A 12309-nucleotide genomic window follows, 5' to 3' on the forward strand; every position below is an offset into this window, starting at 1 on the left:
ATTAAAACGGCGGATGACATTGCATTACATAAATTTCAGTTTCAAACTTGCCTTTGTGGTAAAATAGTGGTCGTCGCCAACATAGAATTTCGAATTATTTCCTGCAGGAATGACATCATTGTATTGACAAGTCAGATTCACATCATTGCCTTCAATTACAGTCAAGTTACCGTCTTCAGTTAAAATGCTTACCAGGGTAACGTTCGGTGCTGGATAAAAATTAGTAATATATTCAAAGCTGTTAGTTTTGATTCATAGATACAATTTTTTAAACAAATGTTGGATCTTTTAATGATTAATTTTCATTTTTGGATAAGTTGTAGCATATTCCAATATTAGCAATAGCAAGATCAAGACAACAGACAGAGGATGTTGAAAGCTTTCAAAACTTAGCAAGTGAGCAGAGGTATTGACGATCGATGTTCAAGAACTTGGTTAAAACGGGATTCTTGTTGAAATTTTATCTTGTTGTAAATTAGTTAAGAGAAGAAAGTAGAATTTGGCTAAAAATATAGATTAGTTTATGTTGCTCGTTTGAATTTTCGAAAAAAAGTGATTTTAAACGTTATAAAATTTTTTTACGAACCTGACCAACATTGCAAATCATTCTGACCACTCCATTCTGCTGAAGCTCGACAAGTGGTAGCATTAGTTGTCGGCATTGTACCGTTTGAGTAAAACAATTCTCTTTGGTTCGGACAGACAAAATTCCCCGATGCGTTAAACGTTTTGAAAGTTGTATTCACAAAAACATCAAATGGCAAAGAGGAGTTGCAATTTGTATAAAAACCAACATTTTTAGTTTCCATAAAGATATTGGTACAAAAGCAGCCACAATTACAAAACAATGAGAGTTGTTAAAATTCGATGCATGTAATATTTTGTTGACAAAAGTATTTATTGTTAAACTTTTACATTTATAGATAAATTACATATGTTATCATTAAGTTGATAAATTACAGTATGAAGGCGCATTACTGATATCTTAGAAATTCGTCATATTTTCAACGTAGGCTTAATTATGTCAATGTTATACTTGCCCTGTACACTACGAACGACGGTACCGGGAGTTGTAACATCTATGCAAAGCATTGTGATATTTAATCTCCCCGCTACTAACGGTTGAGTTATTTTCAATGTGGTTGTTACGTGGTTTGTGCCATTGATTGTTTGTTCATTGCAAGTGATTCTGTCGTAAGTGCCAGGAGCTGGAGCTTCACATCTTTGTGCGACGTAAAACCGAGCTCCACTTCCTCCGTCCAGCTCTCCCCCATAGAACCATGAACAAGGGCTGTCCATTGATCCAGGAAATTGCGCAGTTACAAGGAGATTGTTGAAACCAGTTGCCAGTGGGTTGTACGGAGGATCAGTGCTGATTATGACGGCAGCTGCGTGATGTTCCGTGGTGAAATAAACCAACATATAGAAACATAAACAGCTTAAATTTCTTTTATTTAATTTAGGAAAGTGAAAGTATCAAAAACTTTCGGGTTCACGACAACCCAAGTTATTTATGAATTAGATTTGATTATTATGTTTTGTGATGCTAAAAGTTTTTTGCCTATCTCCATATTTGTTGTTTTGAAATATTTATATCCACGTTAAATTTTGTTTAATATTTACTTGCCATATTTTAATATAGGCCTAATGATAATTGTGGTAAACGTGATGATTTATTTTGCTATAACAACTAACTAATTTGTAACAACGTAGTTAAAATAAAACTTTATAACGAGAAAATTTTATCAAACCGCAAGATTTATGATTTACTGCAAGATTTATAACACATACTGCATTTAGTCTATATACTACTGAGATCAATTTACCTCTTATAGTCAGTGCAATAGATTGTCTTGTAACATTAAGATCACCAAGTTCAACCTGATACCCATCTTCTTCAGCTCTAAGTCGTGCAATTGTGAGCTGTGTGGTGAAGATTGATGCTGATGATGAAGTCGCACTGGTGGATATAAATAATGTACATAATTAACATCATCCAGGCACCGCAATTCATTTGAAGTCATTTTATATTAAATACTCAACGACATGTGCAAAGCTTCATTCCATTTACTCGCCTGACATTTATTCGACCAGAGTAGATGGAAAAATCCAGAGCAGTAGCAACGGTGGGGTATGGGCCATATCCTGCATGGGCAACCCTGACCTGTAAAAGTACTTGCATTAAATATGTTACTTTAATTAAGAAAACCTTGTTTGAGCTTATAATAATTAACATTGAATAAACAAGAATAAAACCACAGTAATTGGTAGACATCATCCTGTTATGAATGAATACATGCCCCATTAAATTTCCAGGCAACAATCCAGGTGGTGTTTCCTCCTGATGAGATCACCGATGATGGCGGTGAAACTGTAGCAGTGATAACTACAGTGGAGTCGGTTGCTTGTACAGGGTGTGGTGTAGTGAGAGGTGATATGCTTTGTCCATATATAAGCACTACACTCAGCATAATCACTGTAAATACAAAGACCAAAGCATAAACATTTTCCAATCTTTACTGCCGGGAAAGTTTTCAATCTTGCTGCCCCCGTCGTAATTTTTAAAAATGGTGCATAATACGTCACGCATATACAGACGGTGACATTCTATTCTACTGTGTTTTTTTCTTTTTTTTTGTTGTTTTTTATTACATCAACTAAAACATAGATATCTAGAGGACATAGGCTTTGAAAGTAGCTTAACCCAATAAAGTCGTTTATGACTTCACAAATCAATTTCATTGTTTGTTTTATTATGACGTGATATTTATTTTTATTTTTTTTATTTTATTATTTTTATTGGACTTTTTATTTTTTCACAACCCTGATTTTCGATGACTCAGCGCTTTAGGTCTGGTTTTTCTTTCACTGTATTTCAATCTGATGACCAATCAAATAAACTGATGAAAAATCAAGTTGATAATATTATGATAAAAATCACAAGAAAAATATTTAAACTAAAGTTTCCTATCAATCATCCTTAGCCATAGATCTGTCTGTTGAAGTTTATAAAAAATACAAATTGTGGAATTTGTAACATTTTTTAGACATGCATGTCAATGGTTAACAATAAAATAAAGAGAATTTTACCTGATAATCGTACTGCGATGTTTTTCATTGTTCACGATCCAACGATCCAGTCGTTTATAACAGCTGGAAAGCGCACTTGCCGCCTTGTATGCACAATGGGTCATTTATCGACTGGCAAAATATTTTAACAAGTATGAATTGGCTTAGCAACCATAAAAAGCTTTTTGTCTTCAATTAATGTCTCGTAATTGCTAAAACTTCCAACGAAAGGCCGGTACCGTTACGTACATAATGTTATGTTGAAAGTGATGAGTTAGTAGAAAAGCAATAAAGGCAAATTTAAGTAAAACCAACTACAAATAGTGAAAAGTTCAATTTATAATTTATGCAAAGTGACTAATTGTGAAAAACCTAGCTTTTTCAAGTTTAAAGATAATATTTTTTAAACTTCGGAAAGTTCCAAAATTAGAATTTTTTTGTCGCATATAACGTATATTCAGCACAATTTCAGTTTTGGACCTTTTTTCTTTCTCCAATTTCGAGATCTCGTTAAATTTTATTCACGACGGGATTGCACTTTTTTAAACAATGCTCCCTATAATATGAATCCTCAGGAATTTATGAAAACGCTTTTAATCAAAACCTGTTTAAAAAACGTGCAAACTGCCAGATGTAGTTTCATGGAAAATATTTCGCAAATGGGATTTCAGCAAAGTTGCAGCCGGGGTTGCCGTCAAGGGCAAGGTAAAGTACCAGGATAAGCTTGGTTTAGCTCAGTAATATGTGTCTTAGATATACTTCATGCTTGCGTGGCCTGAATAAAAGTTTCACGATTCGTCGTGAATTCGCGTTATGCTGAAGCTTAAGTGAAGCAGATGGCCGAAAGTGATTTATTGTTAAAAAGCTTTACTTGTAATACTGGATTTGTTTGAAACATATCCACAAATACTATCACTGCATAGGCTTAGGTAGCTTGAATGGCTGAAAATGGAATCAACTCAGGATTTATACTTACAAAAGAAAGTTGTTTGCTGGGTTTACGCATGGTGATACGTCACAATTAAAATTGAAAAAAAAATTAAAAAGAAAGCTTCTCTAATGCACGGGAAAGAGAAAGGAATGCGAAAGTATTACGAACAGAATCAAATATTGTAACAGAATCAAATTTTAAAAGTAAAACTTTATTTTGAAGTAAATATTTACAATTTTCAAATATCTTCCAGCTACCTACTTTCACCTTCTACCAAGTAACCTTGGTATAAAAACCGCCCGTGTCCAGTGTCGGCTGTCTACGCAGGCCCAGTTTTACAACAATTAGGCATTGCAAGGAAATTACAATGTGCGTTGGCCCCTAACTAAGTCTCAATAGGACAACCTTTTAAATGGTCAGAATTTCTTAAACCAGAAGGTGCGAGCCCAACACAACAACAGAAGTGGTCATGATTGTTCCACGGCCAGTAGCTTGCCGACTGAACAGAGATTCGCGGCAAAGAAACGATAACGAAACTACGTCACGATTAAATGAATCTGGCCGCATACACGGTTAGGCCTTAAAGGTGTTTAGGCCAATTTAAAATAAAACTTAAGTGAGAGGTGAAGGAACCAGTTTACGGCTAGAAGTGTCCACTTGGCATTTTCTGACCTTTGACAAAGAGACCTGAATGACCCTAAACCGTCAAGAAAAAACTTGCTATTCATGACTTTTTAGCTTTCCGGTGAAGCAGTGACAGCCATTTACTTTTAAAATTTCAAAAGTTTCCTCAAGGCAAGAGCCTCAGATTTCTCTCAACTGCAGAAAATATGCCGCAGCAGAACCCTCAAAATAAAGCCTACTCTCTTCTTTTTCTATGACGGCATCCCTCTCTTTAACTATACATTCCAAATATCATGAGAACCTAGTCATAAGATTTATGACGTGTACACTAACATATTTTCAACAATTGCTCGACTCCTATCGTTTACTTCTTGAAGAAAACAACCGCGGTGGCATTTGCAAGTGTTATGGCGAAGTATCTACACACTACAACTACAGCGTCTATTGTCTTCTCGTTTGCTGATGACTAATATTTACCCATTATTCAAATCGACGAAGGGAAATAGTTACAGTTGAATCATTGATCTAGGATATAATTATCATATCGTACTCATATGGTTACAATATTTCCACCTGCAGGTCTGCAGCAACCTCGCGTAATATTATCATGAACTTATCATAACCTTTTACACGTAATGCGAAAAGTTATTTGCTGTCATTTGCTGATAGTGCTGGCATCTCACCAGCTGTTCATCTGTTAATTTTCACTACTGCGCAGCATAAACTGCTCTATATAGGAATATCATAAACTGATATTCATATTATTTGCAGCAGATAAACTGACTGTTGCGCTTCATTTGCCAATGTTAAAAGCTCACCGTTGCTCATGACACCAAGGTGCTGCATCAATGAACTGGAACGTTCTAAATATATAGGTCTTGAAACGCGGTGTTGCCTAAAATAAAGCTGTTATCGTTGTGTGCATTCAAATTTCAACTTCAAAACCAAAATATTGTTGTAATGATACTCTTAAAATTGTTTTTGTTATAAATTTTAGATCATGGTATACAAAATAGATGCACTTTATTGTGTAAATGATTCTACTTTGCTTAGAGCTCAATCGATGGTCTCTGATAGACGAGCCGCTGTGTTGTTTCGTATGAGCAGTTGATATTAAGCTTCTGGAATCTAGATTGTTTTTCACTGACTCTGATATCCTTTGTAAGTTTTTCAAATTTTACTGATCTTCAGATGAAAACTTGTTTTCGTCGTTCGTGTGCAACACATTGCAGTCGTTTAAACCCAAGAAGGTCCAGGTGAGTTAAATATTGCATTATAAATAATCTGCGTCATTAAACAAAAATGAAAGATTATAGTAAGAATAAAAAATAAATTACTTACTTCGTTAAAAATCACGCTGCGTCCAATCAAAACACATTTGTGGAACGAGGCCGACGGCATCGATTCTCATGGCGGGATTTTCAAAGTTGACGTCACAGCAGAAACAAACCTTCCCCGGGTTGGTTAGTCAGAGGTCAAGGGATCGACATAGTTGTTGAGATCTTGAAGACCACTAGTGATGTAGTTAGGTTGTAGGAGATAGAAGGTTAATGTAGAAGGTTGCTCAATGGAGCAGTCACGGCCAACATGTTGAACGAGCTTCATCCCACCAAATAATTTTAGTAATGCCAGACACCAACAGTTGAAAGCGCTCTATGTGCTTTATTCTGTATCTTTTCTTTGCAAGTTGAAAGCATGATTGTTCGGTATCTTTTGATGCTACTTCCAAGATTGTGATGAGTTCGGAAATAATTTTGAGAAATAGTCCAGAAATAGTTTACAGTTTCAGTTTAAAAGAAGTTGCATTGATTTTATATTTGCAAAGCTACCGCATGAAATTCACCGCCTGCACATGAGCACCTGACTCAACGGGAAGTCGTGTTTATATTTATCTTGACACACTGACAAGGAAATAACTTCAGCGTTTCTGCATCTTGCAGTTCCTGGTATAGCAGTACTTTATCAAACTAATGCCTTTAAAATTTTTAAGTTTTCATTGAAAGATAGATAAATACCGAAGCATAACCTAGTTAGTTGTTAAGTTACATCTTAGGTATAAATGTATTTAGATGACGAAAGTGAGCCTTGCTGTAGGATATGTTATGTAGATAACCGCATACAACGTAAAACATTTCACATAAGAATTCCAAAAGATGAGGCGTCGACGTGGTTTGCTTGAGGTATTTTGGATGATTCTTTGCTGGGATTCCAGGATAGTTCCAGGTAAACAAATGAAAAATATGGTTTTTAACTTTGAAGATATTCAACTTTTTTATTGCAGAGACACCAAGTTTACCTCATTTCATTATATTTCACTCTCAAAAGCTTGCAAATTATATCCTCACATGTGACCTATGATATTTATTCTTCAGGCATATCAGCAATCACAACAATCAGCACTGATCCTCCAAACAATCCATTGGCAACTGGTTTCAACAACCTCATTGTAACCGCTCAGTTTCCAACACCAACTAGGTCTTTTGCTTCATGTTTTTGGTATTATGGAGGAGAACTGGACAGTGGAAGTGGTGCTTCTTTTTACAATGCGGTATTTGGTGGATGTGAGCCTCCAGCTCCAGGCACATATGACAGCATCACTTGCACTGAACAAACAATTGATGGAACAAATCACACAATAACAACATTGAAAATCACTCAACCACTTGTTGTTGGGAATTTAAACATTGAAGTGAGATGCTCAATAGCAACCACACCTGGTTCTATTACAAGAGCAGTGAAAGGTGCATGAACAGTATTTGTGTGTATTGTGTATTATACCGTAAAATGCCCGCATTAAAATTTATGCTGTTTCCTATATTTTTTATCTTTCGATTACAGATTGTCCATCATCTCTTCCCTATGGTGTTGTGATTACGTCATCATCTCAAACATACCAAGTCGCTGGAATGTTCAGTTGCCCGACAGGAGATTTATTTTACTCGAATGGAATCTCTGTTCCATCCGCTCATACTTCCTGCTCGGCCAATACACAGTGGAGTGGTGAAGAAAACTTGCGGTGTGGAACAGGTCAGCAGGAAATAGATTTCTGAGTTTGTTGCAGATTCACATTTTGTGAACTTAATTACATTTCTAAACCCTCACAGTTCAAATTTTGATTCTAATGTGATGATAACATGTTTCGTTTGATATGTATTAGTTTTAAAACTATGTGCACTGATATCATATTTCTGGCTTTATAATTCTGACAAATGGAAAGTTTCTTTAAACCTTGTACTGTACTTATTTTGCTCCTTTCATGTTTTATCTTGATGCAACTCTTATATTTTCAGCACCTTCTGTGGACATATCAGGCAAGCTAACTACTTTTGAAGGGGGCAGTGTTACATTGTCTTGTGATTATGATCAATCAATCAAGCCCACTGGAGAGCATTCAATCTTTTATCTTAATGGGACTGGATATAAAACAGCAAAGGTTACCCACGTTTTAATTACCTCTGCTAACCTAAAATAACGTCAATCGTTGAGTAAGAAATGAAAACTACTGTAAAGTAACTAGACCTAGATGCACCTAAGTTAAATAAACGTTACGTTATATTGTTTGTTTCGCATTTGTTTGCTGAAAGTGTGAAACTGTTTGCTAAAATTTACCAACGTAAACTTTGATTTTTCCAAATCTCGAATATGTCGAATTTTTTTCCCGTTTTGAAACAAAAGTAAAATTGTTGGTTTTATTTTAGGAAAATATTTTCAAATTTACACTTCATAAAGAAGATGATATGAAGCCGATATCATGTCAGGCCGTGACTCCATATACAGAAACATACAACAACACTGGACGGTCTCCAACATATATTTTAAAAGCTTTGTGTGAGAAAAACATGCGGTAGTTTGCTATCAATCTCAAATATTTTAAGGCAATTCTGTTGGCATGTTTGACAAATAGAACTAGATGCATGTTAAACAGAATGCAATTCTCGATGTTATCTAATTATACTTTATTACTAAACACCCACGCACTAATGTGCATGCTGTAATTATATTTATACTACAAGAGTTAATTCCAGATGAACCTTATCAAAAAAATTCTACGTTATGTGTTTGGAATGTGGACGAAGCTGAAGAATGTTTGGTAAAATTCTATTCAAACGATCTGCTTGAATATATGTCGGTGCATAGAGATGGTGGTGAGCTACGTGGACAGTCGTGTCGGTAGCTAGCGATAAATTTCAATCGATTTTGTTAAGCTTTAGCTTTGTTGGCAAACATTGTATTTGTTATTTTAACTTTTTGTAAAGGACTTCCTGCTATAAATGATGGATTCAATAATCATCTGTACTCTAACGAGAATGAGTACATTTATGTATACACCAAACCACAGGTAATTAAGACATGACGTCTTTTATAAGTCTTTGAAATAATACATCTACTGTATGCGAAATAATTTCCGATCGCGTCTAAGGAACAAAAATTTAAATAATGCGAGTGCAGTTAAACTTTTACTTAATCTTATTCCTTCTTTAGGTTTCGTCATCTGATCAAGGAGATTACACGATTATCGTCAACTCATCAATTCCTCCATACCAGCACTCCGTCAATTTTACGATCCTTGTTAACAGTGACGTTGCAATGCCTGTTGGTGACATACTTGCAGCTATATTTGGTGTCGTAATTTTTTTGGCAATCGCTGTCGCGGTTGTATGTCACATGATCACGTCACGTGGTAAACAAACAAAGAGTCCGGAACAGAAACCATCAGTTAGGCAAGAAGGTGAATTTTGTTGTTGTCATAAAACTTGTCCAGTGACGTCTTGAAAGTAGTTTTGTGACGCACTGAATGTTGTTTTTAATTCTCGATTTTTCATTTTTAGCCCAACCCACAAGTCCAATACAAGCACGAGGTATGGTTGGGATTAAATACTTTATGCGATTACCGGCTACTTGTATATTACCATTCCTGGTACAAGGAAAATTGTAAGCTCTTGTGGTATTATAACGACTTCTTGTGATACAGAAATACCCGAATATGTCGATTTCAACAGACAAGCTCCTTCAATTTGTGCGGTGAGTCTCTTTTGTCAACTTGAATGATTTGTGAATATTTTCCGAGTAAGAAATATTTTCTAGAATATTACTGCGAGACCAAAAGCCAACCAAGGACCAAGATATGACGCAAGTGCTGGTAAGTATTCGCGTGATTGAAGCTAAAATAGGTCCAGAAACAGCTGATAACATGTAGGCTTATTTAAGTTGAGTGCTGTATTTCAGGTTCCACCTGTTCAATCTATGAAAATGTCAGCACTTTAAAAAATGAGGTATAATTTGTATAGTGACTGTGAAAAAAGTTTTTTGTGTTTATTTTCTTAGTTTAAAATACACATTACTTTGTTTGAGTAGAATCCGTTTAATATGTTCACGGATTATAAATCCAGTCGCTTATTGCGTCTGGGAGCAAAGCTTGTAGATAAGAAATACATCGATTTAAAGTTTAAACCCTTTATGAATCCGTCGCTTAATCAAAAGAAAATTGCTTTTTTCTGAAGCAAGTTTGTTGAACGGATTCTACTCTGAAATAAGTTTAAATAATTGCACCAATTAATCATGAACGACCGTATTTCAAACGGAGTCGTCCATTGTTGCTGCAGTTTTGTCATTGTTTCAAAAACCTTTTCGTTCAATGTAGTTTTTGTTTCAGTCTCAACAATACGTGGACATGCGAGTTACAAAAAAGCAGGAAAACGTGAAGTCAATGTATGTGCCTGTGATGTAATAAAGCCAAGGACTTGTATCGCCGTGTTCTCGAAGTATTCATTGGAACTTGGTGTAGAAAACCTGATGATTTTCTATTTTAATGTTATTGAATTTGAAAACTGTCCAAATTTGTGTATTGTGTAGCTTTTGTTCTCCATTAAGTCATTATTCCCAGAAAAAATAGAACCAAACATTGACTTTGGTTGATGCCTTATGGCTTATAAGAACAGTCGTAAGCAATTACAACTAACTTTACACGTCTGTTCTCGAATTGATGAGCAGAACTTAACTGTTGTCCTTAATGATTGAACGTTTTCAAAGTTGCCATATCACTTGACCTGGTTGTGTTGCAACACGCAACATCTGTTGCAGTTGACTGAGATACTTTATGATACTGTGCTCCCATGAAATCATCAGGAGCTTGATTTAAGAGAGAACCGACCATTTGTTTAACCATCAGTTATGTGACAACAACATTTACGCAACCAGCTTGACGTAATATGACGTCGTGTTGATATGAGAAATCATTTCTCAGTGAAGACAAATAAATTGATTGAATGTATAATCTATTAATTATGCTCTATATAAAGCTAGTTCTAATAATCAAAAAAAGACAAATAAATCAACATCGGTACACTCGTTTTAAGTTGTTGTAGTCTGTAATAAGCGAAGATAGATCACCTTATTCATAACAAGGAAGTGCATTGCAGTTCACTCGTATTCAGGAGCTGGTATATCAAACACGTGCGTAAACCAGACATGACTCTACAGAAGTTGTAATGCTGTCAGAGCTCCATTAAATCTAGGCGATTTATTTAAAATATTCATAGTTTATGATGAGGGTTTAATAAGAAGCAGAGTATATTTTAGATTGAATCAGATTGATTCGTTTTCAGAAACAATAAATTCTTGTAAAAATGTGACAATCGATGCCATCAGCAGCCACCGTGCATGTGGACGTTGTGTTCCGATGTTTGTTCTGTTGTTATTTCTGTTGACAACAGTTGCACAACAAGCTTTGCTCCTACTGCATCCGCTGAAGTGTCTTGCTCTGCAAGCGACATTGCTGGATCTGTGGAGGGCAAAAAAGATCTTATCACAATGGTCCAAATAGTTCGTTCGTTCTTACTTTTAATTACTCAACTGTCTACCTACTTTCAGTTTGTTGTGAACTATACATAGTCACTAAGAGCTAACATGAGCTTAATTCAACTGAGAATGAGGATAATACGCTGCCACGCTGAGCTCTTAACAGTTCAACAGCTCCAGTAGTAAGCTCATTATACTGAAGCAAAAAACGGTGAACACCTAATTGAGCTGATGACTTGAGGTACGCTGCGGGAAGTCCCCTGCACGTTGATTGATCACACGCACTGGAAATAACAAGTAACAAGTTGTAACAACTACAGAAAAACACTTCAAACATTAACATTTATAACACATTTATATTTTCAGGCCTACGACACGATGGTCAGCAAACAAAACCAAGCCATTGATTCAGCAGTAGGTGAAAGATTCGTCTTCCTTCCGATACATTTTGGTGACATCGAATATGATTTTACAAGTAAACATAATTATTGATAAAATCTAGGTGTTTTGACTTTTGAAAAAATATTTTGCACAGATGAAAGCTGATATTTAAGAGCTACCGGAAATAGTACAGAGAAGGTCAGGATATCTTATTTTCTTACAACACAGACAAGAAGTTTCATCTTCTATCCCTTAAACACATTATTATTGACATGAAATCTATTTTATTTTATAGAATTGCAATAATGCTTGAGCACAAATCCAAGCTACATGGGAGAGTTAATCTCAGCTGTTTGAGCGCAATGAGCGATGTTGAATTGATGTGCAAAGATGATGTTGTTTGATGACAAGAGTCATAGATATTAAAGCAATGAGTTGAACCTGTTTGCCTCCATTTTCCATTTAGCTGAAAAATAGTTTTGTACGTTTGTGATTTGTCAAATGAA

General features: G+C 35.5%; 2 protein-coding genes across 4 annotated transcripts; one reads left to right on the plus strand and one right to left on the minus strand.

The window, feature by feature from the left end:
• Nucleotides 1-56: 56 nt before the first annotated feature.
• LOC143446144 (uncharacterized) lies at nucleotides 57-4748 on the minus strand. Of its 2 annotated transcripts, XM_076945655.1 has the most exons (7): nucleotides 4262-4748; nucleotides 3091-3201; nucleotides 2301-2476; nucleotides 2076-2164; nucleotides 1827-1960; nucleotides 587-1388; nucleotides 57-209 (listed from the first exon to the last, which is right to left on the minus strand). In XM_076945655.1, the coding sequence occupies exons 2-6, from the start codon at nucleotides 3116-3118 to the stop codon at nucleotides 997-999; spliced, it is 819 nt and encodes a 272-aa protein (XP_076801770.1). In that variant the 5' UTR covers nucleotides 3119-3201; nucleotides 4262-4748; the 3' UTR covers nucleotides 57-209; nucleotides 587-996. The 2 variants fall into 2 exon arrangements, with proteins under 2 accessions (XP_076801770.1, XP_076801769.1); XM_076945654.1 differs by lacking the exon at nucleotides 4262-4748 and having other exon boundaries at nucleotides 3091-3855.
• A 1426-nt stretch (nucleotides 4749-6174) lies between these two features.
• LOC143446023 (uncharacterized) lies at nucleotides 6175-10903 on the plus strand. 2 transcript variants are annotated; one of them, XM_076945466.1, is made up of 13 exons: nucleotides 6175-6847; nucleotides 6997-7365; nucleotides 7463-7651; nucleotides 7915-8057; nucleotides 8323-8452; nucleotides 8650-8769; nucleotides 8881-8963; nucleotides 9107-9353; nucleotides 9454-9483; nucleotides 9597-9646; nucleotides 9710-9764; nucleotides 9851-9897; nucleotides 10278-10903. In XM_076945466.1, the coding sequence occupies exons 1-13, from the start codon at nucleotides 6778-6780 to the stop codon at nucleotides 10350-10352; spliced, it is 1608 nt and encodes a 535-aa protein (XP_076801581.1). In that variant the 5' UTR covers nucleotides 6175-6777; the 3' UTR covers nucleotides 10353-10903. The 2 variants fall into 2 exon arrangements, with proteins under 2 accessions (XP_076801581.1, XP_076801582.1); XM_076945467.1 differs by having other exon boundaries at nucleotides 8650-8766; nucleotides 10278-10901.
• The last annotated feature ends 1406 nt before the right edge of the window (nucleotides 10904-12309 follow it).

This window comes from Clavelina lepadiformis, chromosome 2 (genome assembly GCF_947623445.1).
Source record: "Clavelina lepadiformis chromosome 2, kaClaLepa1.1, whole genome shotgun sequence".
NCBI lineage: Eukaryota > Metazoa > Chordata > Ascidiacea > Aplousobranchia > Clavelinidae > Clavelina > Clavelina lepadiformis.